The 25,851-nt window shown below is 60.2% G+C and overlaps 1 protein-coding gene across 9 annotated transcripts in view; it reads right to left on the bottom strand.

The window, feature by feature from the left end:
* SYNGAP1 (synaptic Ras GTPase activating protein 1) overlaps positions 1 to 25,851 on the bottom strand; it is a 48,922-nt gene continuing 23,071 nt past the window's right edge. For 3 of the 9 annotated variants that reach the window (XM_050919126.1, XM_050919132.1, XM_050919131.1), the window contains 17 exons: positions 23,422 to 23,519; positions 22,877 to 22,998; positions 18,535 to 18,688; positions 17,966 to 18,064; positions 16,659 to 17,213; positions 16,364 to 16,508; positions 15,793 to 15,937; positions 15,111 to 15,347; positions 14,555 to 14,756; positions 14,122 to 14,300; positions 13,895 to 13,936; positions 9,837 to 10,704; positions 9,375 to 9,548; positions 8,975 to 9,186; positions 8,402 to 8,502; positions 6,070 to 6,152; positions 1 to 2,558 (listed from right to left, as the gene is read on the bottom strand). In XM_050919126.1, coding sequence (XP_050775083.1) covers positions 2,400 to 2,558; positions 6,070 to 6,152; positions 8,402 to 8,502; positions 8,975 to 9,186; positions 9,375 to 9,548; positions 9,837 to 10,704; positions 13,895 to 13,936; positions 14,122 to 14,300; positions 14,555 to 14,756; positions 15,111 to 15,347; positions 15,793 to 15,937; positions 16,364 to 16,508; positions 16,659 to 17,213; positions 17,966 to 18,064; positions 18,535 to 18,688; positions 22,877 to 22,998; positions 23,422 to 23,519 — 3,575 coding nt within the window. In that variant the 3' untranslated portion in view covers positions 1 to 2,399. Of the gene's footprint in view, positions 2,559 to 6,069; positions 6,153 to 6,540; positions 7,888 to 7,937; positions 8,503 to 8,974; positions 9,187 to 9,374; positions 9,549 to 9,836; positions 10,705 to 13,894; positions 13,937 to 14,121; positions 14,301 to 14,554; positions 14,757 to 15,110; positions 15,348 to 15,792; positions 15,938 to 16,363; positions 16,509 to 16,658; positions 17,214 to 17,965; positions 18,065 to 18,534; positions 18,689 to 22,876; positions 22,999 to 23,421; positions 23,520 to 25,851 lie in introns of those variants that run through there. The other 6 variants (XR_007768715.1, XM_050919127.1, XM_050919128.1 and 3 more) reach the window with 6 other exon arrangements.

The raw sequence follows: 25,851 nt of genomic DNA, 5'->3' as shown, positions 1-25,851 counted from the left end.
GCCCTGCGCCCCCCCCGGCATTCCTGCTCCTGGGCAGTGCCCCGCGCCCCCTCCCAAACTTCCCCTCCCGGGTCGTGCCCTGCGCCCCCCCGGAGCTCCGCCCCCCCGAACTTCCCCTCCTGGGCCGTGCCCTGCGCCCCCCCTGGAACTCCTGCCCCTGGGTTGTGCCCTGCTCCCCCCCAGAACTCTGCCCCCGGGCTGTGCCCTGCGGCCCCCACCCCTTGTCTTGTCCTGAGGACCCCCGGAGCTCCCCATCCGCGCCGTGTCCTGCGGCCCCCGCCCTGGGAGCTTACCCCCACGGACTGTGCCCTGTGACCCCACGCGGGAGCTTCTCCCCGGCCGTGCCCTGCAGCCTCAGGCAAGGTGGGTAAAAGAACAATCGGTGTTTATTAAACGTTTCTCCGTTGGCACCACACACTCCAGAAAAAAATGAGAAAAAATAAAACTGACATAAAAGAAAATGGAGAGAGAGAGACGCCCGGGGAGCCCGACGTGGCGTCGGGATGGGCGCTCGTGACCTGAACTCTCTTCCCGGGGTGGGGGCTATGTACAGAGACTGAGGTCTGGAGAGGTCTATGTACAGTACAAATCCGGTGGTAATTACAGCTCCCAGCCTGGGGGTGATGCGACCAGGATGGGCCGGGGGAGGCGGGGCAGGGGAGAGGAAATTTCACATATGTACAAACTTTTATATAATAATAATTAATACGTATAAATATCATGGCGCCGCCCGAGTCGCCACTGTCGGGGGGGAGGGGAAGGAAGGGGAGAGTCCTTACAAAAGAAATATGGACTGAGGTGGGGGAGGAGGCAGGGGAGGGCTGGTTAATGGCGAGTCTTGTCCTCGCCAGAGTCTGAAATAGAGACACAGAAACAGCAAAGAAACACCCAGTACAATCACTGCGCTGAACACATTCACCCAGCAGCTCAGACCATAGCACAACGGTGAATAGCCACAAGAGTTCCCTCCAGTTCTCCGTGCTCAGCTGGGGGCGGAAAGGGCGCTCCCCTGCCCCAGTGCCCTGCACGCGCTGGCGGGTGGGCAGAGAAATGGCTTCTTAATTATTTTGTTGGTTGTCCCCCCCCCACCCCAGACTGGGGAGGGTGGGGGGTCTGAGAACAGGAAGGAAGGAAAGAAAGAAAAAGCCCCTCCCTCAGTGCCCCCCACCCCCAGAAAAAACCCCAATCAATGTCTAGATAGTCGTCATTTCCAAAGACTGGGGTGGGTGCAGGACACACGGGGTGGAGAAGGGGGGCTGAGCAGGCAAAGCCCTTTATCTGAATATAGAGAGCGCAGAGAGCAGAGGGAGAGGGTGATGGGATCCCAGCACTGGCACCAGGTGGGAGTTGGGGGGAGAACCCCAGTGCTGACACCAGGTAGGAATGGCAGAGGTGGGGGCAAAACCCAGCACTGACCCTGGCCAGGCAGGAAAGAGGGGGTGGTCTCTCCCATGGCCAATGGTGTGGGGCAGCCCTGCCTTGCTGGGGGTGAGGCTAGTGCGTGATGGGTGGGGCAGGGAAGAGTACCTGCAACTCCACAAGCCTTCCACCCTGACTCACATCCCGTTGCTGGAGGAGGGAGAGAGAGAGAGAAATACTGAGACAGAGAGCTGGGAGCCCTTCCCTGTTAGTGAAACCTCTCCCCCCTCTGGGGAACGCCCCTGCCCTGGGGAGCTGGAGCCAGGCAGAGACCCCCACATGAAGGGAAATGGGGACAGCTTTGGCTCAAGCTGCCTCCAGTCTCAATTGCTAACCCTCCAGGATTGTCTCCAGGAATTAGAGACTCAACTTTCATTAAAGATTAGGGCATGTGATGGAACCTCCAGGAACACGGCCAACCAAAATCAGCCCCCCTAGCTGCCCCCCGCCCTGGCTCCTGGGGGCAGGTTGGAGGTGAGTTTACTCCCTCCCCTCTCCTATGGGCACACACCAGGAAAGGAGGGGGCAATATTATAAAATGGCTGCCAGGGGGAGGATGAGACCACTCCTGAGACATTCGAAGTGGTGAAGAGGTAATGTCCCAGTTTCCTCCACAGGGAAGCGGAGGTCCATGGAGGGGCGGAGGTGTCAGCCCTGCTCCCTCTGGGAGGCGAAGGGAAGGTGTATGGGAGGGGGTGTAAGATTGTCATCTGTGTTCTGCTATAAAACACCCTGAAGTTGAGTTCAAAGCATTGAACTGTCCCCGAGGACAGTGGGGGGGGGGGGGGGCTGGTTCAAGGAGGCAGGAGTGGGAGGGGGCGCTGGTGCAAGGGGAGAGGGCAAAGGGCGTGCCCCCCCAGTGCAGGTTCATTTGCTTGGGAGGGGCACTGTGTCCCTGCCAGGGTCTCTGCTGCTCCCGCCGAGCTGCGGGCTGGGGGTGCCCCCCATCTTCCCCGGGCCGCGTCTCGCGGGGGCGGTGGCTAGTGCTCAGCAGCGGTGTTGCGGAACTCTCCATTTTCCGTGATCTGGAGTCGCGGGGGCGGAGGCGGTGGCTGGGCGGGCAGGATCCCGTTCCATGGCTGGGCCAAGGCGCCGCTCAAACGCGGGTTTGCTGTACCCACGGCGGAAAGCTGCCTCTCCTGCAACACAGACACAGAGCAAAGGCTTATTTATTAACGTTACGGGGGCTCAGCCGCTCAATCTGCAGCCCCGCCCACCAGACACCTACCCAGATGGCAACCCCTGCCCCAGCTCTCTTCCCCAGTGCCTACATCCACCCAGATAGCTCGGTCCATGGGGCCGACCTGAGCCAGGAGCATCCGGCACCAACACAGAAACAGTAGAGATTCTCCTGGGGCGTTGTTCCTTGTTTTCTTAGTAGGAGAGGATGGCCCCAGGTTTTCTCTGGCCTGGCAGTTCATGGGGTGGGCGTGTTAGCTAACAGTGGATTCCAGCAGTGCACCCCAAACACACAGTGGGACAAAAGAAAAAGGATTCCTACTGGAAAACATGTTAACATCCCCATTGTAATTCACTTCTCGTAGCACCCAGCTGGACAAACCCTCTGCCCAGCCAGCTACCACCTGGTCAACACAGACCTAGCTAGCCCGGTCTACTCTTAAAAGCTGTAAGTTAGGAGTGGTGTCATCTTACTAGTACCTGGGTACCTCTAAGACCCCAGGGCAGACACAGCTATCCTGAGATTAATTTACCATAGGGAGGAATGCCAGAGTGGTGGGCAGGGTGCTCACCCGGGATGCAGGAGCTCTGCGTTCCAGTCCCCGATATATTGCAGGCTCCCTCTCCCAGCTTGGGCACATCCCTTCTGGCCAGAATAGCAGACCGGACTCGGTACCTAATCTGTCTGGAAATTTTTTAAATACCTACTAGGTGCCTATCTGCATCCTCAGGCACTAAATACCCTGGAAAATCTTTGCCTACCAGCAGCCCAGCTCTCATGAAAGGCTCTCTACATCTGAATGGTGTCCTGCTTTTACTGTTCTGCAGGGCTTAAAGCCAGACACCCTTGCTAGTAGTGTGGATACAGTGATGAAAAGGTGCTGCGAGCAGCCAGCCATTCCTGAAGGGGAATAAGCTAGAAGGGTACAAGGCACTTTTATCCCAGTCTATCTGCATCTCACTAGGGTCACCCCTGACCCAACACAGCTCTGCAGGACAAACTGGCCAGCCCAGCCTTAGACGAAAGATGCTCCTCTGGCTCAGTCAGGAGAAGGGGCTTTGAGTAAGCACTCAGCACCCAGTTTAACAGCTGGATAGCAGCATGAGCTGGACCTGCTGGTGGTCAGGAAACAAGGGTAAAGCTTCCCCTCACCATGCCCCTTTCTGCTGTGTAACCCCAATCCTGGGGGCACACCTCTTGCTCAGCATGCTGCCGGTTCACAGGCTCACATTTCCCCAGTGCTATTTCAGAGGGAGGTCACTGGGGACACGGCAAACCTGCCCCAGCCCACTCAGGCTAGGGACAAGTGGGGGAGAGACCCCACTGCCACGGGGGTCAGGTGGGGAACAGCCTTTTGCTCCCATTGTTCCTATAGTCCTTCCGTTGGCACAGGATGGGGTTTGAGGGGGCTGTGAATGAGGCCAAGGCAGCTGCTGAGTCCATGACATGGGAGACCAGCTCAGGGCTATGGGTCTGTGTCCCACACTGCCTTGGGGGACACTGTGGAATCACAGTCTGTCCATGCTATCCCCTCCTCCACATAGCCCCACACCATCACCACTGAGAATGAGATTCCCACGCACGCCCTCCCTACGCGAGCACTAACCTTTCACGCCTGCCGTCCGGCACCACCCGGGAGCATTCCGGGGCGCCCCCCTCTGGACGGTGGACTGTGCTCTCATTGCTGAGACCTGTGCCCCCCCGACACGTGCTCACAGGACACAGACACACACCCACACCCATGTTACAAGGCACATGCCCCCCCCTCACAACACACACATGAGACGCGGACACCCCCACTGCAGCCCGGCCCCTGGGGGACCAGAACTCCTGAAATCAGGGCTGTGAGAAAGAGATTCCCTGCAAGTGGGCTCAGGGCTGTGACCCGAGGATCTCACTCCCTGCCCCAGACTCCCTGGTTCTGCCCCTGGGAGGTGAACACAGCCCTCCCCACCCAATTCAAAAGGAGTTACAGGTTCCAGTGAGATGTGGTGTAGACAGACAAGACAGGAGGTGGAAATGAGACAGGTATGAAACTGGGGGGTTAGCGCTGGGGAAGACACTCACAGACACTAACAAAACACTAACTGCCCTTGTCTGGTGAGAGATGTTTCCCCCAACATTCCCCCAATTTAACTCCCCAATCAGCCTCCACCCCAGCTCTGATTCCCCCTCAGCCTCCCTCCCAGCACTGCTCCCCCAGTCTTTCAAGGGAAGGGTGCTTATGTGGGCAAGTTGCTCACGTGGGCAAGACCTGGGCCCCGAGGCTCAGCCCCCCTCAGAGGAATGCAGCTCTCCATAGGAACCTGCTTTGTGCTGAAGACAGGGTGAAGCGAGGGCACAAGGGAAAGGGATCACCCCCAGCACTGCAGAGAACTCATCAGGTGTTGGTGGGGGCAGCACAGGCTGCCTGGTGACTCCCAACCCAGCTCCAAGGAAACAGAAGTGCTGCCACTACCCCAGGAGAGGTTCATGGGCTGCTCTGGTGGGAACGCACCCCAGGCCAGTGTCAGATGAGCCCCGAGTCTGGGAGCAGGGGGCCAGGAAGGCAGACAGGATGGGGACAGGCTGACAGGTGATGTTTATTCCTGACACACGTGATTCTCCTTCGGGTCCTGTCCTGTACCACTAAATGGTCCTCGTGCTGCATCCCAGCATGGGTCGGCTGGTGCAGATCAGACAGGGGCTCATCTAGACCCATCTCCTGTCTCTGCTAGTGGCCAGTGGAAGGCATGAGGGGATCTCACAGCACAGGGAGGAGCACTCAAGCAGAGGGCACTGGGATGGAAAAGACCAGAGAAATACTGGCCCAAATTGACCATATCCAACTGGCACCTTTCCCCCCGACGTCATCTGTGTCACAACAGGGAGCGAGGATCCCGGGAGACTGTGATGCAATACCCAGGCAATTCTCCCCTCTGGGGCTGGAGGGAGCCACCCAGTAAAGACTTGGGTGCCACAGGGTGCGTTCTGATGTTCTCTTCTCAGCTACTGGCCACCCCATGATGGGGGGAACTGCTCCAGCCTGAGACCCCCAAATCCTGTGGGGGCAAGCGGCTCCCCAGAGTTGATGGAAGCAGCCAGCAAGACTGAGAGGCTTATGGGGAGGCCTGGAAAAAGCCCGCAACAGGAAGGTGAAGGCAGGCCCTGGGGCTGAGCAGCACAGGCAGCACCCGCAACGCTGCCCCCAAGAGAGAGAGTGTCTGTGAAATGTTCTGACCAGGCTCCATGGTGCCAGGTTCAATCCCCCCCAGCCATGCCAGTACTCAGTGGTCTGGGCCCACTGGAGAGAGAGAGGCTGGACCCTCGGCGGGGCAGGGGGGATAGAACCAACCAGACAACGGAGTTAATTGTACCTAATGGGGAAGGAGAAGGTAGTTTGCTAGTCTCTACAGGGAGGGGTGATGCACAGAAGGAGAGGGGGTGCGTGTGCAGATGGGGGTTGAGGGGGAGGAGAGGAAAGGACCCACCTGATCTGCTACCGAACGGCGAGAGTCCCCCCGATCCCTCCACGTGACAAAAGCAGAGTCAGAGAGAGTTACCTGATGAAAAGCTAGGATGAAGAGGAGAGAAACAGACGGGTCATGGCCCCGGCACTGGTGCCCCCCGGTGGGAGCACAGATCACCCCATCGCTGACTCCATTGTCTCCCCAGAAAACAGGCGGGGTCCACAGACCCAGGATGGGAGAGGGCTGGGAAGTGCTGGGGGCAGCAGGGGGAAGGGGCCTGGGAAAATCATGATTGAAGCCCTCTCCCTGACCCCTCGCTGCATCCACAGATCCAGGGCCAACTTGACCCAGCTCTGAGGCACACGGGGATGGCCAGGGAAGGGGGGGAGACATTTCTGCCACTGGCTCATGCTGGGACAGCCAGGTGAACAGCTGCTAGAGCTACACAGCTACCTCAAAATCCTCACACACACACACACACACACACCGCCCACTATCTGTACACTGACCCCTGGGCACCCAGCTGCATATCCAGACACTAATACCTATATGGTGACCACCTTGGCAGGGTGCAAATAAGAGGAAAGCACGGGGAAAATAAGGAACCTCGCTTTATTTTAAAAGACCATTTAGGGAAGCAACACGTCCCTTAGCATATCACCGATTGGTCTCTTGACTTCCCAGGACAGCCACCTCAAACAAGGGATGATCATAGACAGGTGGAAACCCTAACCTCAAGCTGGACTTCAAGGCCTCCTCGGGCCCCAATCCTTGCACAGGCCTCACTAGCCCCTGAGCCAGGCCCCACGGCCTCCTCGGGCCCAATCCCTGCACAGGCCTCACTAGCCCCTGAGCTGTGCTCCACAGCTTCTTTGGGCCCCAGTCGCTGCACAGGCTTTATAGCCCCCTGAGCCGGGCTCCAATCCTTGCACAGGTCTCAATAGCCCGAGCCAGGCCCCAGGGCCTCCTTGGACCCCTGCCCCTGAACACACCTCATTAGGCCCCCGAGCCAGGCCCCACGGCCTTCTCGGGCCTCAATCTCTGCATACACCTCACTAGCCCCTGAACCGGGCCCTGTGTCCTCATTGGGCTCCTATCCCTGCACACACCTCGCTAGGTCCCTGAGCCAGGCCCCACGGCCTCCCAGGATTCCAAACACAACACCTAGCTTTGGAGGCTATTCTTACCTGTCCCATGTCCCTTATTGTCCAGACTGCAAGGCCCATGTAAGCTCTCAGAGTTTGAGTATCAGGAGGTGATGGAACAACTCTGGGGGCTGCGAATTTATTGGGGGAAATGTGGGAGGGGGATTACTGGGGACATTATGGTGTCAGATCAGGGGATTTTGGGGGAGTTATATGAGGGATTTTTGTGTTTCATGGGGAAATGTTTAGGGGTTGTGTGAGGGGATGATTGGGGAATAGAGAAGTTTATTGTGGAGTTGCTCAAAAGTCAGGGAAGGAGGGATGGGGAGGGGAGCTATTTCTCATGGTGTCCAGATGGCATCTCCTCATCCTAAACCCCATGGACCCAAGAAGTCCCCACTGCCCAGGGCCCCTCTTCACCTCTATCCCCTGGAGGAGGCACTGAATCCCAGGCCTGCTCTGAGAGTACTGTAAGGGTGCACTGGCCCCCTCACCCTGTGAGCACCCTGATCCTATGTCCCCAAGAGGCAGGAACCTCGTCTAGGGCTAACACAGTGCTAGTCCTCCCCATCCAATCATTTGTCATCCTCTCCCAGCCCCAGGCCTTCCTCCTTCCTGGTCCTAATGCTGTGGCGGTCAGTATGTCTGTGTCCTCCAACTCTAACCCTCATTTCTCCATCCACCTTTCCCAGCCCTGCCCCCTACCCTTCCATCCATCCATCCATTGGGCTGTCTCCCCAGCACTAGCCCTGTTCCAGGTCCATCCATCGGTTTCCCCCAGCACTAGCCCTGCTCCGGGTCCATCCATCGGTTTCCCCAAGGACTAGCCCTGCTCTGGGTCCATCCATCCATCAGTTTCCCCAAGGACTAGCCCTGCTCTGGGTCCATCCATCCATCAGTTTCCCCAAGGGCTAGCCCTGCTCTGGGTCCATCCATCCATCAGTTTCCCCAAGGACTAGCCCTGCTCCGGGTCCATCCATCCATCAGTTTCCCCAAGGACTAGCCCTGCTCCGAGTCCATCCATCCATCGGTTTCCCCCAGCACTAGCCCTGCTCCGGGTCCATCCATCAGTTTCCCCCAGCACTAGCCCTGCTCCGGGTCCATCCATCGGTTTCCCCCAGCACTAGCCCTGCCCGTGGCACAGACATCAGACGAGATGGGATGGGAAATGGAGACACGGAAAAGAAAAATGACATTGTAATTTCCACCTGAGCGTCGAGCAGGCGTTTCCGGGGTTCGGAGACGTCGTGGGCGGCCGAGTGATCCCTGCGCAGCTCCTCCTCCACCAGCATCAACCTGCAGGGACAGGCTTCACTGGAGTCAATCCGGGCTCCCGCGGGGGGAGGCCAAGGGTCCCTGACAGCTAACGCCCAGTGGGGCAGGGGGCAGATGGAGCAGGTCCCTGAGGGGGGGCGGAGGCCACGGCAGGTACCTGGGAGATGTGATGGGAGGCAGCTCCTAGAGGGACTGTTCCCTCCCTGCCCTGAGTTCAGGATCTCTGAGGGGATCCTCCTATGAATCCCCCACAGCCCCTGTGTGTGCTGGGGACCTCATGACCCCCTCATAGCCATGTATCAGGGACGCTGTGACCCCCATCTCCCCACACATGCCAGGGATCCTGTGCCTCTGCCATGAGCCGCCCCACTATGTGTGCCAGGGACCCTGTGACCTCCCATCTTCCCCAACATGTGCCAGGGACCCCGTGGCCCCCACCTTCCCCGCACATGCCCAGGACCCAGTGACCTTACCATAAGGCCCCACCGCTCCGATCCGCCCCTCACCTGCCGATGATGCTCTTGATCTGTGAGTCCTTCTCCACCTGCTGCTGGCGCAGCCGCTTCTCACTCTGCTCCAGCCGTTGCTGGTACTGCATCAGGATCTTGCTGGTCTGCTCCTCTTGTGACATCAGGCGCCGCTCATACTCCTCCAGCTTGCGGTTCGACATGTGCAGCCGCTCCTTCAGTGAGTGGATCTCCTCCTCATATTCCTTCACCTGGAGGGAGAGGCAATGTGATGGCCATGAGGGCACTTCTGCCTCGAGGCAGGGTCTCATGCCTCCCCACTCTGAAGGGCTGGGGGTCAGGACTCCTGCGTTCTATCCTTGGCATGAGGAGAGGAGTGGGGTCTAGTGGGTTAAAGCTGGGGTGATTGCTGTGAGTCAGGCCTCCTGGGTTCTCTTACCCGGTCCAGCCGGCTCTCATCCATGGATTTGGAGTACTCCTTCAGCTTGTACTCCTCGCGCTCGATGTGGGAGCTCTCGATGTCGGCTGACAGGTGTGGCATGTTAGAAACCCAGGCCACGGTGCGCTCAGAGGCCGGCATGACCGGGTTCAGCGTGGAAGGCGTGTGCGATGGCTGTGGGGGGAGAGAGTTAGTGAGCATGGAATGAGAGCCCCTCCCTGCCCCAGAGACTCCCCCCACCGCCCTGTTGGGGCCCCTGGAAGACAGACCACCACCCCCACCTCAAGGTCAGCTACCCACCCTGAGCAGTACTGACACTCCACTCCTGAGGACAACCCCTGAGCCTCCTCACTGTCCCCCTTTGTACCACTCCCCACCTGTCCAACCTGCCCCATCACCCTACCCACTGACACCCCTCCCCACCGCCCACACACCTTGCCTCCCTTCCTGCCCTCCCCACACCTGCTTGGTAATGGTTGGCTTGAGTGCAGAGGGCGTCTCCTTGGTGACTGACTGCTGGCGGGCACGGGCTGGCCCGTAGGTGGGCTCGGGTGACTGCAGAAGGTTGCCGCTGGAGGGCCGAGGTTTCTGGGCAGCGCTGACCGTCAGCTGCTGGGACTTCCCGCGCTGAAGTGGGACCTGGGGCTGCGGCTGGGGCGGGGCTCGCTGGGGCTGGGGCCCGATGGTGATCTGTGGGGGGGAGAGCATGTTCTGCAGGTTCTCCTGCAGCGAGAGCTGGCGCTTGGTGAACTCGGAGCCCTGGCGGGTGAACTCATCACTGTAGCTGTGGCTGTGGATGATGTGCTTACTGGCGGACAGATCCTCGCTTTTGCTGTAGCCATGGAAGGGGGCAAAGGTGTCGGGGTTGCCCTCAGATGGCCGGTGCGAGGGTGCGGCTGAAGGCCCGTCTGAGGCCATGTGGAAGAGGGGGTTCTGGAAGGAGAGGGGCACCCTTAGCTGCTGGGCTGCAGCCCCATCAGTGGTGACTCCCATGTGGCTCAGCCGCAGGCCAGCCGCGATGCTGGAGCCACTGCCCTGCGAGAGGCGACTGGGCCGCAGTCCCATGGCCGCGGTGATGGAGGCCTGGCTACTGTTGAGCATGTCGCCCACACTCTGCAGGTTGGAGACGCTGTTCATGCGGCTGTCCTGCAGGTCCAGCATCGAGACGCTCTTGTTGACACTCAGCATCTTCTGGTCGGGCTCAGTTATGTCGGAGCTGCTGGTGCAGTAGGCAGGCGAGGAGCGGGCCAGGGGCGGACGCGTCACAAAGAACATGTCCTTGGAGCCCTTCTCCTTGGTGGGCGAAGGCAATCGGGTCATGTCCATGGAGCTGGGGGGCGGCAGAAAGGCCAAGTGGTCAGCACTAGGGCCAGTGCTCCAGCGGGGATGGGGAGAAGGGAACAGTGAGTGGCCCCAGTCCAGGGCTCCTGGGGAATGGGTGAGTTGGGGAGCAGCCTGAGGGCGGACAGACGGGGGGGAAGAGCAGTCCCAGCCCAGGGTCCCCAGGGGACGGGGGAGTCGGGAGAAGCCCAGGGAGGGACAGACGAGGGGGGGAAGAACAGCCTCAGCCCATGGCCTCTGGGGATGGGGGAGTCAGGATGTAGCCCCAGAAGGGGACAGACAGGGCGGGGGGGAAGAACAGCCCCAGCCCATGGCTCCTGGGGGATGAGGGAGTCGGGGAGCAGCCCGGGGGTGGGGGGGAGGACAGACGGAGGGGGAGAACAGCCCCAGCCCATGGCCCCTGGGGGAGTCAGGGAGCAGCCTAGGGGGCGGGGAAGGACAGACGGGGGGGGGGGGAAGAACAGCCCCAGCCCATGGCCCCTGGGGGATGGGGGAGTCAGGGAGCAGCCCGGGAGGGGACAGACGGGGGTGGGGCACAGCCCCAGTCCATGGCCCCTGGGGGATGGGGGAGTCAGGGAGCAGCCTGGGAGGGGTACAGATGGGGGGAAGAACAGCCCCAGCCCATGGCCCCTGGGGGATGGGGGAGTTGGGGAACAGCCCGGGGGGGGAGGGAGGAAGGACAGACGGGGGGGAAGAACAGCCCCAGCCCATGGCCCCTGGGGGATGGGGGAGTCGGGGAGCAGGCCGGGGGGGTGGGGGAGAGGACAGACCGGGGGGAAGAACAGCCCCAGCCCATGGCTCCTGGGGCAAGGATCCCTCCTTGGAGAAGCTGAGGGAACTAGCTGGCCACAGCGCTGCAAACCCCCTTGGGGAAGGCTGCAGGGACAGAGTCCTGCAGGAGGAGGGATTCCTGTACCAGGAATGGGTGCCCCAAGGGGAAGTAGAACTGGGAGGAATCGGGAGGCAGCTGGTGGTGCCCCAGAAATCCACAGGGTTCTTCCCTCTCGAGCTGCTGGATGAGAGGAGAGTGAGGGGACCCCCTGGGGGATCTCTTCCCTGAGGTGGGAGCCAATCTCCCCATCAGGTGTCCCCTGTTCAGAGTCACTGGGAAAGCAGCCCAGAACCTGGAGAGAGAGGTCAAGGACATGCTGGCTTTAGATGTGATCCAGCCGTTTTACAGGTCATGGGCCTCACCAGTGTGGCTGATCCCCAAGGGAGACAGGATGATCTGGTTTTGTGGGGGCTATCGGAAGCTTAAAGCCATCACAGTGTCCGATGCCGACCCCATGCCTAGGCCTGGGGAGATTCTAGACATGCAGAGGGGGATGGAGAACTGGGCCCTGGCAGACACTGATAACGTGTGCATCTTTAGCCAGACCTGGGAGGAACAGGTGTCCCAGGTGAAGAGGGGACCGGGTTACTTCAGGGAGGTGGGACTGATGGTAAAAGTTGGAAAGTGTAAGGTGGGGACGGCAGAGGTGTTGTATCTGGGCCACAAGGTGGGGAGCGGCTGCCCAAGTCCAGAGCTGGCCAAGGCCAAGGTGGGGGCTCTTAACCAAGAGAGCCCAAATCACAGACCAGAGTGCTAGTAGAAGACCCTGTCGCAGTTTGAACCCCAGGGGTTTTGGGGTGGCAAAAGGGTTCGGGCTGCATAAACCTTCCCACATGCGGCCTGCGGGTGCCATCAAGCACACCCGACCTAAGGGAGGGCGTGAGACTGGAAGGGCTTGTGTAACTCACACCAAGGAATGGGAGAGATGCTGGGGCATCCATGGGAATGTTGGTGGGTTCGAACTTCCCCAGGTCACTGGCTAGAGTGACCTCGCTCAGTTCAGTCTTGAAGGGGGGATAGATGTGACGAGCTGGGAATGTTCTTAATGTTTCCCCTGAATACTGTGTTGGTGCCTCAGTGTCCCCATGGCAGTTCTTAATATCTAGGTGGTGGAATAAGGGGGTGTGATTGCTGCAGAGCAAAGGGCCAGTGCCCCTAAATGCCTGGCACTCTGTCTCCTGGCAACTGATGGACTGGGCCCCTTCTCTGCAAAGGTGCCAACTGAAGGTGTTGGAGACAAAGAGGTCAGGTGACCTCCTGGCCCAGGAAAGGAACTGAGCAGAGAGGAGGGGCTGGAAGGGGTTGTTAGTCTGGAGCTGGCTGGGGACGAGGAGTGAAGTGCAGACGTGGGGGTCTGGCTCACTGTCCCCCAGAGTGGACCTGGCCAAGAGGTCCGGTTCGCGGTACCTACAAGCTCTGTTTTAGACCCTGTTCCTGTCATCAAATAAACCTGTTTTACTGGCTGGCTGAGAGTCACATCTGACTGCAAAGTTGGGGTGCAGGACCCGGTGGCTTCCCCAGGACCCCGCTGGGGTAGGCTCGCTGTGGGAAGCGCACGGAGGGGCAGAGGATGCTGAATGCTCCAAGAAGAGACCCAGGAGGTGAAGACGTGTGAGCTTCTTGCCCTGAACAAGTCTGCTCCAAGGGAGAGGAGGCTCCCCAAAGTCCTGACTGGCTTGGTGGGGAGCAGTTCCAGAGCATCACCCAGGGACTCCGTGACACATGGCCCCTGGAGGATGGGGGAGTCAGGGAGCAGCCCGGGAGGCGGGGGAGGACAGATGGGGGGAAGAACAGCCCCAGCCCAGGGTCCCTGGGGGATGGAGGAATTGGGGAGCAGCCTGGGAGGGGTACAGATGGGGGGAAGAACAGCCCCAGCCCATGGCCCCTGGGGATGGGGGAGTCGGGGAGCAGCCTGGGAGGGGTACAGATGAGGGAAAGAACAGCCCCAGCCCAGGGTCCCCAGGGGATGGGGGAGTCAGGGAGCAGCCTGGGGGGGGAGAACAGCCCAGTCCATGGCCCATGGGGGATAAGGGACGGGGGAGTCTCTGAGCAGACCATGACGTGTGACCATCCCTTCCTAGTCCCCCTGCAGCTCCCCAAAAATGAGCCTCCTGCACACAGACTCCACAGGAGCCCCCAGACGAGGAAATGGGCCCAGCCTGGTGCTGCCCAGGCCTCACACAGAGCTACTTGGAACAAGGCAGTGCTCACTCCGTGTCCCCCTGGGACTGGTGCAGGGTAAGGAAGGGGAATGGTGGCGTTGCTCCCCATCAGGAAGGGTGGGTCGGGCAGCAGGGGGGTATACTGGATGGTGTGGGGCCAGTGTGGGGACCGTGCCAGGACTCACCTGTTGAGGCCCCGCACCATGTAGGGCTGCAGATCGACGGAGCTGCAGGGGGAGCAGAGGCAGCAGTTAGTGTTGAGGGGAGACCTGGACAGGATCCTACATGGCAAAGGGAGGGGGCAGAGGGAGATGCTCCCTGGCCATCCCCACAGTGAATTGGGTTTGCAGTCCTATCCAGTGCCCTGCTATCTCCCACTGCCCTCCAGCCCTCAGCCCCAGACTTCACTCACCTGTTGAGGTCACGCATCATGTAGGGCTGCATGTCAGAGGATGGCCCCCGCAGGATGATGGGCTTAGTCTGCAGCCGCTCCCCCTGGTGACTTGGCTGCCGCTGGATGTGCGGGTTCCTGAGAGCGACGCTGATGTCGTTGAGCAGCCGAGGCAGGGGGCCCAGCTTGATCAGGGCTTCCTGGGGCCAGGGGCGGAAAGACAGGGGACGGGGTTAGCATGAGACCTGGGGATCCCAGCTGTCCTCCCAGAGCCAGGAGAGAACCCAAGCGTCCTGGCTCCCAGCCCCACTTGCTCTATCCCACTAGTCCCCACTCCCCTCCTAGAGCCAGGAGAGAATGCAGGAGTTCTGGCTTTCGTCCCTCACTCCCCTCCAAGAGCTGGGAAGGAACCCAGGAGTCGTGGCTCCTAGCCCCATGTCCAAGGTCTCTGTACCTTGCTGAGCTGGGGCATGACCTCCCAGAGCAGAGCGTGCAGCGTAGAGAGCTCGCGGCCCAGGTCAATGTAGCCCTCAAAGCTGCTGCTGTTGGTCAGAGTGTCGAGGTTTGAGATCTCATAGAGGAACTGCTGCATGCTGGCCCACTCCAGCTCCAGGAATTCGTTCATGAATGCCATGTACTCCTCCTTGCTGCCGAACCTGGTGTGGGGTTGAGGGGGGTGGGTCAGTGGGGTACAGAACCCCCCCATACAACACCGAGGCCCCCTCCCATGCTAACCCACTCCCACCCAGGAACTCGATCACGAACGTCATGTACTCCTTTGCTGCTGACCCTGCCAGCGGGCACTCCCTACATACAGCCCCATACAATGCACAGAACCCTCCTGGAACTCATCTCTGAATGACACATACTCTTCTGTGTGGCTGAAACCTGCCAAGGGTGGGGGGCTTGAGTCAGCAGGGTGTAGAACCCTAAGTCGCCCCCCTAAAAACAGCATTCCCCACACCCATGATGTCCCACCCTGATGCCCTGGTCCATGGTGCATCTCTCACTTGCTGAAGTTGGCCAGGTTCTGGATGACTTTGGCGATGAGGGTCAGCGTGCGGGACGTCTGCTCGTCCGGGTACTCCTGCATGAGCCCAAAGAGGCTGGGCGACATGACCGCCGGGCACAGGAAGCGCAAGAAGAGCGAGGCACTGATCAGCCGGTCAGCGATGTCCTCACGGCCCCTCTCAGCGCAGCGCAGACGCCACGAGGCAAACACCTCCTTCAGCTCCCGTGGGAACACGCTGTGGGGAGGGTGAAGGGCCATCAGTGACCCCCAGGCCTTCTGAGACCATATGCCCCCAGAGCCCATGAGCCACCCCCAGAGCCCGTGCGCTCCCCACAGGGCACAGACCTCCTTCAGCTCCTGCGGGAACACGCTGAGGGGAGGGCAGAGGGGTCATCAATGACCCACACACAGCCCTGAGCCCACCCCCCTCCACAGGGCACCGATGGCCTTCAGCTCCCATGGGAACAGAGTGCAGGGGTGGCAGGGACATCAGTGAGCTCCGGAGTCCCCCATATACCTCGCCATAGGGCACACACCTTCCTCAGCTCCTGCCTGAACTCTCAGTGCCCTCACCACCTCTTCCCTCCCCTGGCCCTCCACCTCCTGCCTCCACCCTGCACAGCACCTGCTCACTCCCTGCCCCTGAACATGCCCCCATGCCTCTGCCAGCTGGCACCCACCAGTGCGAATTGACGACCTTGCAAAGCGCCAGCTCACAGCACATACGCAGGTTGGCCTGGTGGTCAGGCAGGGTGGACGAGGAGCATTTCATGGGGTCAACCTCACAGTTCTCCTCTGACTCGTAGAGCGCCCGGATGAACTCGCCTGCAGGAACAGAGGGCAGAGAGCTAGTGAGGCAGGGAGTGGGGTGCCAGGCCAGACACAGCCCCAGGAACCAGCTCCTACCTCCCTGCACACTCCATCCTATCCGTCAGGGGCCTGAAGCTGGGGAGGGGGTACTCCACCAGCCTCTCCAGAGACCAGATGGAGTGAGATGTCAACTCAGGTGTATCCCAGTGCCAGGACCAGCTGTTCGGTTGGGGATCACACCCCATCACCAGGCTGGGTACAGGGCTAACGCCCCTAAACCCCAGAGCACAGATCCCACCCTCTGGGCATACAGATCCCTGCAGGCACGGTGCACAGACCCACATGCCTCCCTTCACATGCACAGGACCCAGACTCACCCACAGTGCGTGCGTGCACCCACACCCACGAGGGTAAGCAAATGCCTCCCCCTCCCTCACTCACCGATGGCGTCCTTGAGGTATTTCTGGCCAATGAGTTTCAGATACTCCTCTATGGCTTTCGTGGCCAGGGTGTTCTCCCGGAATATCAAGTGCTCCCGGTCCATGAACCGATCAACTTCCGTCATGGCCATGTCCGAGAGGAAATCCTGCAGGGGTTAGGCCCGGTCGGGGGAGTGAGCGAGGGGACCCAACACCCCAAACCTCCCCACCTCGTGCCCAGAAGGACCTGAGAGGTAGACAATTCAGAGGGCACTTTGTCCTCCAACTCTGCCACCGTCCCTCCCACTCTCCCGTACCTTGGCTTTGCCAGTGCTCTGCAGGATGTGCACCAGCGCGCAGGCCACTTCCTCCTTGCTCTTGACGCTCAGGACCGGCTCCAGCACGGCACACAGCATGCGGTAGTTGTTGGTCACATACTCAGCAAACTCCTTGTACAGCTCCATGGGGAGGATGCTCATGGTCTGGAAGCGGCTCTTGACACGCACAGCAGGGCAGCCGGCCTTGCTCTTGCTGGTGCTGGGCTGGCTGAGCGGGTACCACTGCTCGGCGAAGTGGCGCCCGGTGACGCTGGCAATGGGGATGCTGACCATGCCCACGTAGTTGCTCTTGTCCTTCTTGCGCTTCTTGTCCGTGTCCTTGTAGACGTGCAGGCGGATGGTGCGCACGGCTGGCAGGTTGTTGAACTCGAAGTGCTCGCCCCAGAAGACATTGTCCGTGCGCATCTTGCTGGTGGTGCGGGCGTAGAGCATGTCGTCGAGGCACAGCTCGCAGTAATAGCGCTTCTTGGGTGGCAGCTCCCGTGCCTCAATGATCCACAGCTTCAGCACATTGTCCACCCGCCGGCTGTTATCCTGGGGGGCATAGGGGGTTAGATGGGGCTTGGAGGCTGGCTGTTACCCTGGGGGGCATGGGAGGTTAGATGGGGTGGGGAGGCTGGCTGTTACCTTGGGGGACACAGGAGGTTAGATGGGGGGGTGCTGGCTGTTATCCTGGGGGGCACAGGGGGTTAGATGGGGGTCAGTGCTATGGAGCACAGGGAGATCGGGTGCAGGCAAGTTGGGGGGATGAGGATGTAGGTAGGGGTCAGTGCTATGGGGTGTAGGAACAGGGACACGCAGGTGGATCAGGGCTATGGGGCACAGGCAGGGGGATGAAGATGTAGGCTGGGGTCTGTGCTATGCGGTGTGTGGGTCGGTGCTATGGGACCCAGGCAGGTGGGTTGGTGCTATGGGCTGTGTGGGTTGGTGCTATGGGACCCAGGCAGGGGTCGGTGCTATGGGGTGTGTGAGTCGGTGCTATGAGACCCAGGCAGGGGTCAATGCTATGAGGTGTGTGGGTCAGTGCTACTGGACGCAGGCAGGTGGGTTGTTGCTGTGGGGAACTGCGTGTGCTCTGTGGTAAATTGGGGCTGTAACAGTAGCTTCAGGCAGGAGGACACAACTCCGGAGGAGCAGGGCAGCAGGCGAACATGTGGGGAAAGAGGGACGTGTGCACAGCTGTGGGGGGCTGGACCAAGCCTCCTGCCCTTTAGCTCTCCTGTCAGCCAGTATCCACCTCTTCCCCCGGGGCTCCCCTGCCCCCCAACTTCCCTCCACTACAGCACCTTGTTGGGTTTCACGGCTCGCTGCAGGTTCTCGATCCACTTGTCGCGCTCTGCGGCTGAGCGGCAAGCAAAGCACTTGGTGCCGGACGCAGTGGTGACCTGAGGAAGAGAGAATGAGGAGCAGCTGAGCAGCGCCACATGTACTTCCATACACCCTGACGGGGTGCCCAGCCATACATCTTCCCTTTGCAGTGCTGGGGAGAGAACACAGGAGTCCTGGCTCCCAGCCCCTGAGTTCAACCCCCCTCGGACCCCACTCCCCTCCCAGAGCTGAGGACAGAACTCAGGAATCCTGGCTTCCAGACCGCTGCCCTAACCCACCCACCAGACCCCACTCCCCTTCAAGAGCTGGGATAGAACCCAGGAATCAAGGCTCCCAGGCCCCCTGTTCTAACCCCCCAGACCCTACTTCCCTCCCAGACCTGAGATAGAACCCAGGCTCCCAGCCCCCTTGCTCTAACCCACTGGATCCCACTCCCCTCCCAGAGCCAGGGACAGAACCCAGTGGCTCCTAGTCCCTGGGCCCTGCTCCCTTGTAGGTGCTAGTGCCCCGGGCTGGGCTGCCGCACCTCAAAGCAAAACTCCTGGCCCAGGATGCTGCTGTGCACGGGTTTGATGATGGAGTCCTCATCCAGGTTGAGCTCCAGGGCCTCAGCCGCGCTGCTAGGGCTCAGCAGGGACTCGTGGGAGTGAGACTCCTTGAAGCTCTGCATGAGGCGGGCTCTGCAGGGGAGGGGAGCTGGTGAGATGGGGGGCTTGTGGGCCCTGTGTCTCGTGTCATTGGAGTGAGTCCAGTGCAGCGGGATCAAACACAGTGAATCTGGTGCCATGACACAAGCATGGGACAGGGGAGAAGGAGGGGGAGACAACTGAGACATAGGCTCTGGAGCCACTGAGGGGGGCGTGTGGGCAGCCAAGCTATGGGGGCAGGGGGTCCTACAGCCTCCCGGGGTGTGTGCAGAACATGCCCTAGCTGTGGCCATGGCACTGGTGAGACCACACAGACAGCTGGTGCCCGGGACGGGGGGTACCTGGGGGATTCAGCGGCTGGCCATGGGAGGGGCCCCTATAGACAATTCTGCACTGCCGGGGGGTCTGGACCGCAGAACAAGAGAGAGAGAGAAAGAGAGAAAGAGTCAGAGACAAACACAAATTAACTGAGTGGGGAGGAGGGCCCCAAGCAGGGTCCCTGGGGGTCATCCTGGGAGGCTGCAACCCACAGGTAAATCACATAGCATTTTCATAGACACCAAGCCACATTAGAACAGGGACAGAGGGGCAGCACCATTACCTCCCTGTTACAGAGCAGGAAACTGAGACACAGAGGGGAAAGGGATTTAACACCCACCCACCCCCCTGCAAAATCACTCTAGTCTCTGGCAAAAGCCAAAGACAGAACACAGGAGCTTCCAGTCCCCGCCCCAAAATCCACTAGACCCCATGCCCCTCCTCGAGCTGGGTATAGAACCCAGGTATCCTGACTCCCAAACCCTGCTACAAACCCATTAGACGTCAACCTCTCCCCCCTCCCAGCTGGGGCTAGAACCCCCCCATCTCAACCTGCTAACTCCCACAGCCCTCCCTGAGCTGGGGATGGAACCCAGGAGCCCTGGCTCCCAGCCCCCCCAACCCACTAGACACCCAACCCCCCGAATCCTCCAAGCCAGAGATAGAAATCAGGAGTCCTGGCTCCCAGCCCCCCCAATCCACTAGACCCCAACCCCCCCTCCCCGCCCCCGATCCTCCAAGCTAGAGACAGAAACCAGGAGTCCTGGCTCCCAGCCCCCCAACCCACTAGTCCCCAACCCCCCTGCCCCCGATCCTCCAAGCCAGAGATAGAACCCAGGAGTTCTGGTTTCCAGCCCCCCAAACTCACTAGACCCCCCAGTCCCCCAAGCCAGGGATAGAACCCAGGAGTCCTGGCTCTCAGTTCCCTGAGGATGCCCCATGCTGGCGAGGACACACAAGGCACCCCACAAATGGTGCAGGTGAGTGGCTGCCCCCAGCGGGTTATTTTTAGCGACTGGGCTGCGTAAGCGGAGAGGCCCCTGCGTCTCCAGGAGGCAGCGACTCAGAGCTCGGCTGGGCTCGGCTCTGCCGTCACTGAAGCAGAGTGGGGGCGGGCGCCGCTAAAAATACTCACCCAGCCAGGCAGGGATGTGTCGGCAGTGGGCCTGGGGTGCCAGGCAGAGCAGGGGCCTGTGGAAGGGAGCCCTGGAGCAGGCCCGGGGGAACCCAGACAGGGAACAGGACAGGGGGGAAACCCAGTTTGAACTTGGGGAGCCTGGGGGGCAGGCAGAGAATACAAGGAGTGGGAAGCCCAGGCTGGGGGGAGAAGAGCCAGAGACATAGGAACGGAGGAAGCCGGGGATGTGAATGGGGAGCCCAAGCAGGGTTGAGAGGCTGCTGAAGACACTGGGGTAGGGCCAGAGGGGAGGCAACTGGGCTATGGGACAAGGTAGGGGTTGGGGATCCCAAACCTGGTGGGGAGCCAGGAGTCCAGATACCAAGACAGCTGCACCGGGAGCTGTCTACAAATGGGGGGCAGATCACAGGCACTCCCCCGTTTGCCCCCTGCTATGCCTCCATACAGCCTCCATCCACATGCCTGCCCCTCCTATACACAGAGAGCCTGCACAGCTCTATAGACGTTATACGTCACACAAATACTGAGATGCAGCCACTCTGGGCTGGGGTGAGAGGACTATAGAAACAGAACAGGAGTGTGAAACCGGATGGGCAGGAGAACCTTGTACCCAAGCAATACCCTAGTGAGGCTCCAGGGACTCCATGGTGCCCGAATGTGGCCAGGACACTGGAGCCCAGGCCCCGTGTGTTTCCTTCCCTGCCTTGGAGCACAGCATCCCCAACTGGGGCCAGCCCTGATGCTGAAGGGAGTGCATCCCACACCCTTTGGCACAGCACCCCTAGTGCTGCACTAGGGCACAGGCAGAGCAGCCCCCACCTTACTTCCTTTCTCCGGGAGCCCTCCCACCTTGGTTTGTCCCCAGTCAGCCATGCTTGGGCTGCACCCGGCTGTGGAAGATGCAGAAGTTCTACGACCAGAAGGGACCATCGTGATCATATAGTGACGTCTGCCCCTGCCCCCCGCTATTGTGCAGGCCAGAGACTTGCCCCAGCTAATGCCTAGAGCAGAGCTTCTACAAACCAGCATTTAGGAGTGCATGAGTGTGTGTATATACGTGCATGTGCGCCTCTGTGTGTGTGTGTGCATGTGTGCGCGCAGGTGTGTGCCTGTGTGCAGGAGTGTGTGTGTATACATGCATGTGTGCCTGTGTGTGTGCGCACGCAAGTGTGTGCTTGTGTGCCTGAATGTGTATGTATACGTGCATGTGCACCTCTGTGTGTGTGTGCGCATGTGCGTGCAGGTGTGTGCCTGTGTGAATGAGTATGTATGTATACATGGATGTGTGCCTGTGTGCGCGCGCGTGCACACGCAGGTGTGTGCCTGTGTGCATGAGTGTGTGTGTATACGTGCATGTGCACCTGTGCGTGTGCACAGGTGTGTGCCTGTGTGCATGAGCGTGTGCACGTGAATGTGTGCATGAGTGTGCATGTGCGTGTGCTTGTGTGCGTTGGGAGGGGGTTTACTTTCTTCCCACCCCACCCCTGTGGTCAATCTTGCTGGATCCTAACATGAAAGTCTCTCAATCCTGAGTCACTCAGCTCCTCATACAGTAAAAGTTTGGCATGGCTTTAACCTCTCACATGCACACGCACACGTCACAAAAGCACACACACACTGACATGCATGCACCACATACACATGCACCTGGGCCCCCTCATGTCCCCACACCCACTTGGCCAGGTGTCTGTGCCCCCTGCTTGTGCCTTCCCTGCTCCCTGCTTTCCGCACTGGGCCAGTGAGGACTCACCGGGTGGGGCAGGGACGCGGGGGGGCCGAGCCAGGCTCCAGCAGCCAGGGAGGCAGAGAGGATCAGTCGGGCCAGGGCTGGGAACTCTGCCAAGCCGGATCCGGCTTCTGCTCCTGGCTCCCACCCACCATCTCCGGCTATAAACAGCTCCCGGCACCCAGCAGCACCACTTCCGCCTGCCAGCCCCACTTCCCCAGCTGGCTGCCTCCCCCCACCCCCATTCCCACCCCTTCTCACACTGGCTGCCTCTCCCACCCTCCATCCCTCCTACTGGCTACCTCCCTTTCCTGCCCTCCACTGGCTGCTTCCTCCCCATTCCTCCCTACTGGTTACCTCCCTCAACCACTCCCCTCACCATTCCCTCCACTGGGTGCCTCTTTCCCCTCAGCTCCCCCATTCCCACCCCACCACTGGCTGCCTCCCTCAATGCCCAGTTGCCTCCCACTGCTCTCTTTCCTTCTTGCCCTCCTCCTCCGCTTCCCCAGCTTCCTTCCCATCATTGGCTGCCTCCCATCCACAATGCCCTCTCCTCTTTTCCCTCCCCCCAACTCCTCCTTTCCCAGTCCTACACAACCCCCAAATGGAGAGTACACCTCTGAAAGCGACATCAGCAACTCCAGATGCAGGAAGTGCAACAGGGCACAGCCCCCTGCAGAGAACGGACTGGAGGGGACAATCCCCCCTATGCAACATCCTCCTGTCACCTGAGGTCATAACAAAGTTTTATCAACGAAGCCCCATAACTGTCTGCCCATCACTACTGACATGCCTACTGTCGAGGTGGGTTGCAGGGGCTGTTAATACAGGGATCCCTCGAGATGCAACTGCCTTTGGTATGGGGCAGCCGTTCCCATGGAGAAGGAAGAGACAGTTGACATTATGTGTGCCTGGAACTGGGGTCCCTGACCAGGGTAGTGATCCCTGGCAGTGTGGGCAGAGTCTGTGCCTTGGAGCCCCACGCTGCTCTCTGCAGCAGTGCCATGAGGTGGGATATGGACCGGAGGGGCGCTCTCACCTGTCATGGTCAGCACTTCGGAACCGTGGCAGGATCTGGCGGAAACTGCTGGTCCGGTCCAGTTTGGGCTGGCTCTTTGTCCGTTTGATGGAGCTCTTCAAACGCCGGCTCAGGAAGCCCTGCTGTGGGTAGGGGATAGACAGAGTGAGATGGTGAGGGGGCACTGAGGGAGCCAGGACTCCTGGGTTTTAGTGCCAACTTGGGAAGGGAGTGGGAGCTAGTGGGTTTGGGGGGATGGAGTGGGAGCCAGGACTCAGGGGTTCTATCCCCGGCTCTGGGAGAAGAGTGAAAGCTCCCCTGCTCTAACCACTTAACTCCACTACCCTCTCAGAGAACCCATGCACCTGGGGGGCAGTGAGCATGAACGTGTATGTGCGCGCGAGTGCGCCTGTGAGAGCCTCTGAGCGTCAGTCCTTCTGTCAGCGAGTGTGAGTCTGGGGGGTGTGAATCAGTGAGTAGAAGTGCCCATGAGAGTGCAGACCCATGTGCCAGTGTGAGGGTGACTGCGTGTCTCCATGTGTGTCAGGGCAGGGGAGGTCTCTCACCGAGGGCCGGAATGGGGGTGCCGGGGGTGCGTCCATGTTGATGCTGTATTGCTTCCCTGCAGGGACGCTCTTCCTCCGGGAGCGGCTCACGTGGTGTTCTGAAAACAGAGTGTAGGGGAGAGATCTGGTTACTGGGGGGAGGAGGGAGGTCAGAATTCCACCACGGGGTGCCCCAGCCCTGCCCACCCTGCAAGGGTAACAACCAAGACTCTGAAGGGAATCCCACTATCCTACTCAGCACTACACCCAGCTCAAGGACTCTGCCCTACAGGCCATGCCAGCTCTGATCCAGCCTCAGGGCAGGGGACTGGCTGGCTCAGGGGCGGGGAATGGGACATGGGGCCTTTCCTCTCCAGGGGGTGCTGGCTCCTATCTGGCCCCAGGGGAGGGAACTGACTGGCTCAGGGGGTAGGCTATGGGACACGGGGCCTGTCCCCTCTAGGGGCCATCGGCTCTAATCCAGCCCCAATGATGGAGACTGACTGGGGCAGAGGATGAGCCCACCCTGCAGCCTGGGAAACCCAGATATTGGGAGCAAGCTGCATGTGATAGCTGGGGGCAGCACATCTTCTGCCAGCATCAAAGCAGAGACACCCCCCATCCATATGGGAGTCTGGCAGCCAAGCCTCCTGCATTTGGGGGTGGGGGAGGCTGAGACTGGGAACCAAGGTGCCTGAGTTCTCTCCATGCTCTATAGCTGCATGTGGCTTCCCCTCTTGTATGAGGTCACCAGAAAACGGGGAGCATCCCCAGGGGTGGTGATGGGAGTTCAGCTAGGGCTCCACCCCCCACAGTCAGGGAAGCAGACACTGGTGGGAAGTGGGGGAGCCCCCCAATTCTGCTCAGTATCTGTGGCCACTACATCGCAGATGAAGGTGCAGGAGTCTCCTGGTATGCCGAGGATCACAAGCACCATGCGGAGACAGAGACAGCCCAGTGCCCCAACTTTACTCGCGCCACACAGAGAACAGCACTGTGACCCCCCCAATATGCACAGACACCCCCAACATGCTTCCCAGCCCCCACACTGCCCTCCCAGAGTGAGGGATAGAATCCCACAGGCCTGACGCCCACCGCTGTAACCTACTAGAGGAACAGATAAAACACCCTGAACCTGCCCCCTTTCACCTCCATCAGCTGGGTGCGAGCACCAACCCTGCCTGCTCCCCACTATGTGTTACAAGTTTGAGGGGACTCAGCCTAGTTCTGGTCAGGCCAGCTGGCTTCATCCCTGGGCCAGACTCCACACAACCTGTCCTCAGCCTCAGCAGCTGCTGCCCAGGGGCTGAGGCTCCCCGCTTCCCCCAAGGATTGGTCCTGCTTTGAGCAGGGGGTTGGACTAGATGATCTCTTGAGGTCCCTTCCAACCCTAATAATCTATAAATAGCGCTGCAGTAATGAGAGTGGGACAGGTCAGCTCATCAACACTCAGGCGGGAAGCCGGGAGAGCAGGGGGTATGAGAGAAGGCAGAATTACATCATGGCATATTGGCAGGGGTGAGAGTCAGGGCAAGGATATGATTCCCAGGCTGGAGGCTCTCCGGGTTGGGGTGTAATCGGGGGGCTGGGCATGTTTGTTGGGGGGGGTATACTCTCAGGGAGGCTCAGTGAAGGTGTTGGGGGTATGCACCATGGCTGGGGGGCTCAGTGGGAATGTTGGGGGCGTGATCCCATGGCTGGGGGGCTCAGTGAGGGTGTTTGAGGTATGATCCTTTAGGTGGAGGTCTTGGGGGTATGCACCCTTGGGTGGGAGGTCTCAGTGGGGTTATGATCCTATGAGTGGGGGGCTCAGTGGAGGTGTTGGGGGTTGAGGTGATTCATCAGGGGTCATTTAACCCTCTCAGTTAGTGCTGGCCTCACAGCAGCACTATGGGCCTGTGCTGCCGGGAGCTAGGCTGGGGCAGTAGGGGGCTCTCCCCTGGCAGTCATGGCTCCCCATTGCCCCAGGGCAGTGCTAGGGGCTGTGCTGCAGGGAGTGGGTCGGGGGCAGCAGGGGGCTCTCCCCAGGCAGTCAGGGCTCCCCATTGCCCCAGGGCACTGCTAGGGGCTGGGCTGGGCTGCAGGGAGGTGGGTAGTGGGTCCTTTCCTCTAAGTCTCGGTTCAGTGCGCAGGTGAACTAGTTCTGCATCCCCTGGAGCAGGATTGGCTGTCCTCTGCAGTGTTACTATGTGGCAGTTTCCTGGCTGACATGCTCTGCCCCAGAGGTGGCCGCATTTGTGGGGGCAGAGGAGTAGCCTCACATGCTGTTAGCAAAGGGCTCCCCTCGGGCTGAAAGGGTTCAGCTGGGAGCTGGGAACACGCCAGCTGTGCCAACTCAATGCAGCCTCCCCCGCTCTGGCTCCCCCAGCCCCTCTGCCTTTGCTGTGAAATGCCCTTGGTTACACGCAGCCCAGCCAGAGCCTGTTCCTCCCCACAGCAGGTCTCCATGGA

The sequence above is a fragment of the Gopherus flavomarginatus genome, chromosome 12 (assembly GCF_025201925.1).
Source record: "Gopherus flavomarginatus isolate rGopFla2 chromosome 12, rGopFla2.mat.asm, whole genome shotgun sequence".
NCBI lineage: Eukaryota > Metazoa > Chordata > Testudines > Testudinidae > Gopherus > Gopherus flavomarginatus.
Note: the sequence above shows the minus strand (reverse complement) of the source record. Positions and strands in the feature narration are given on the sequence as shown.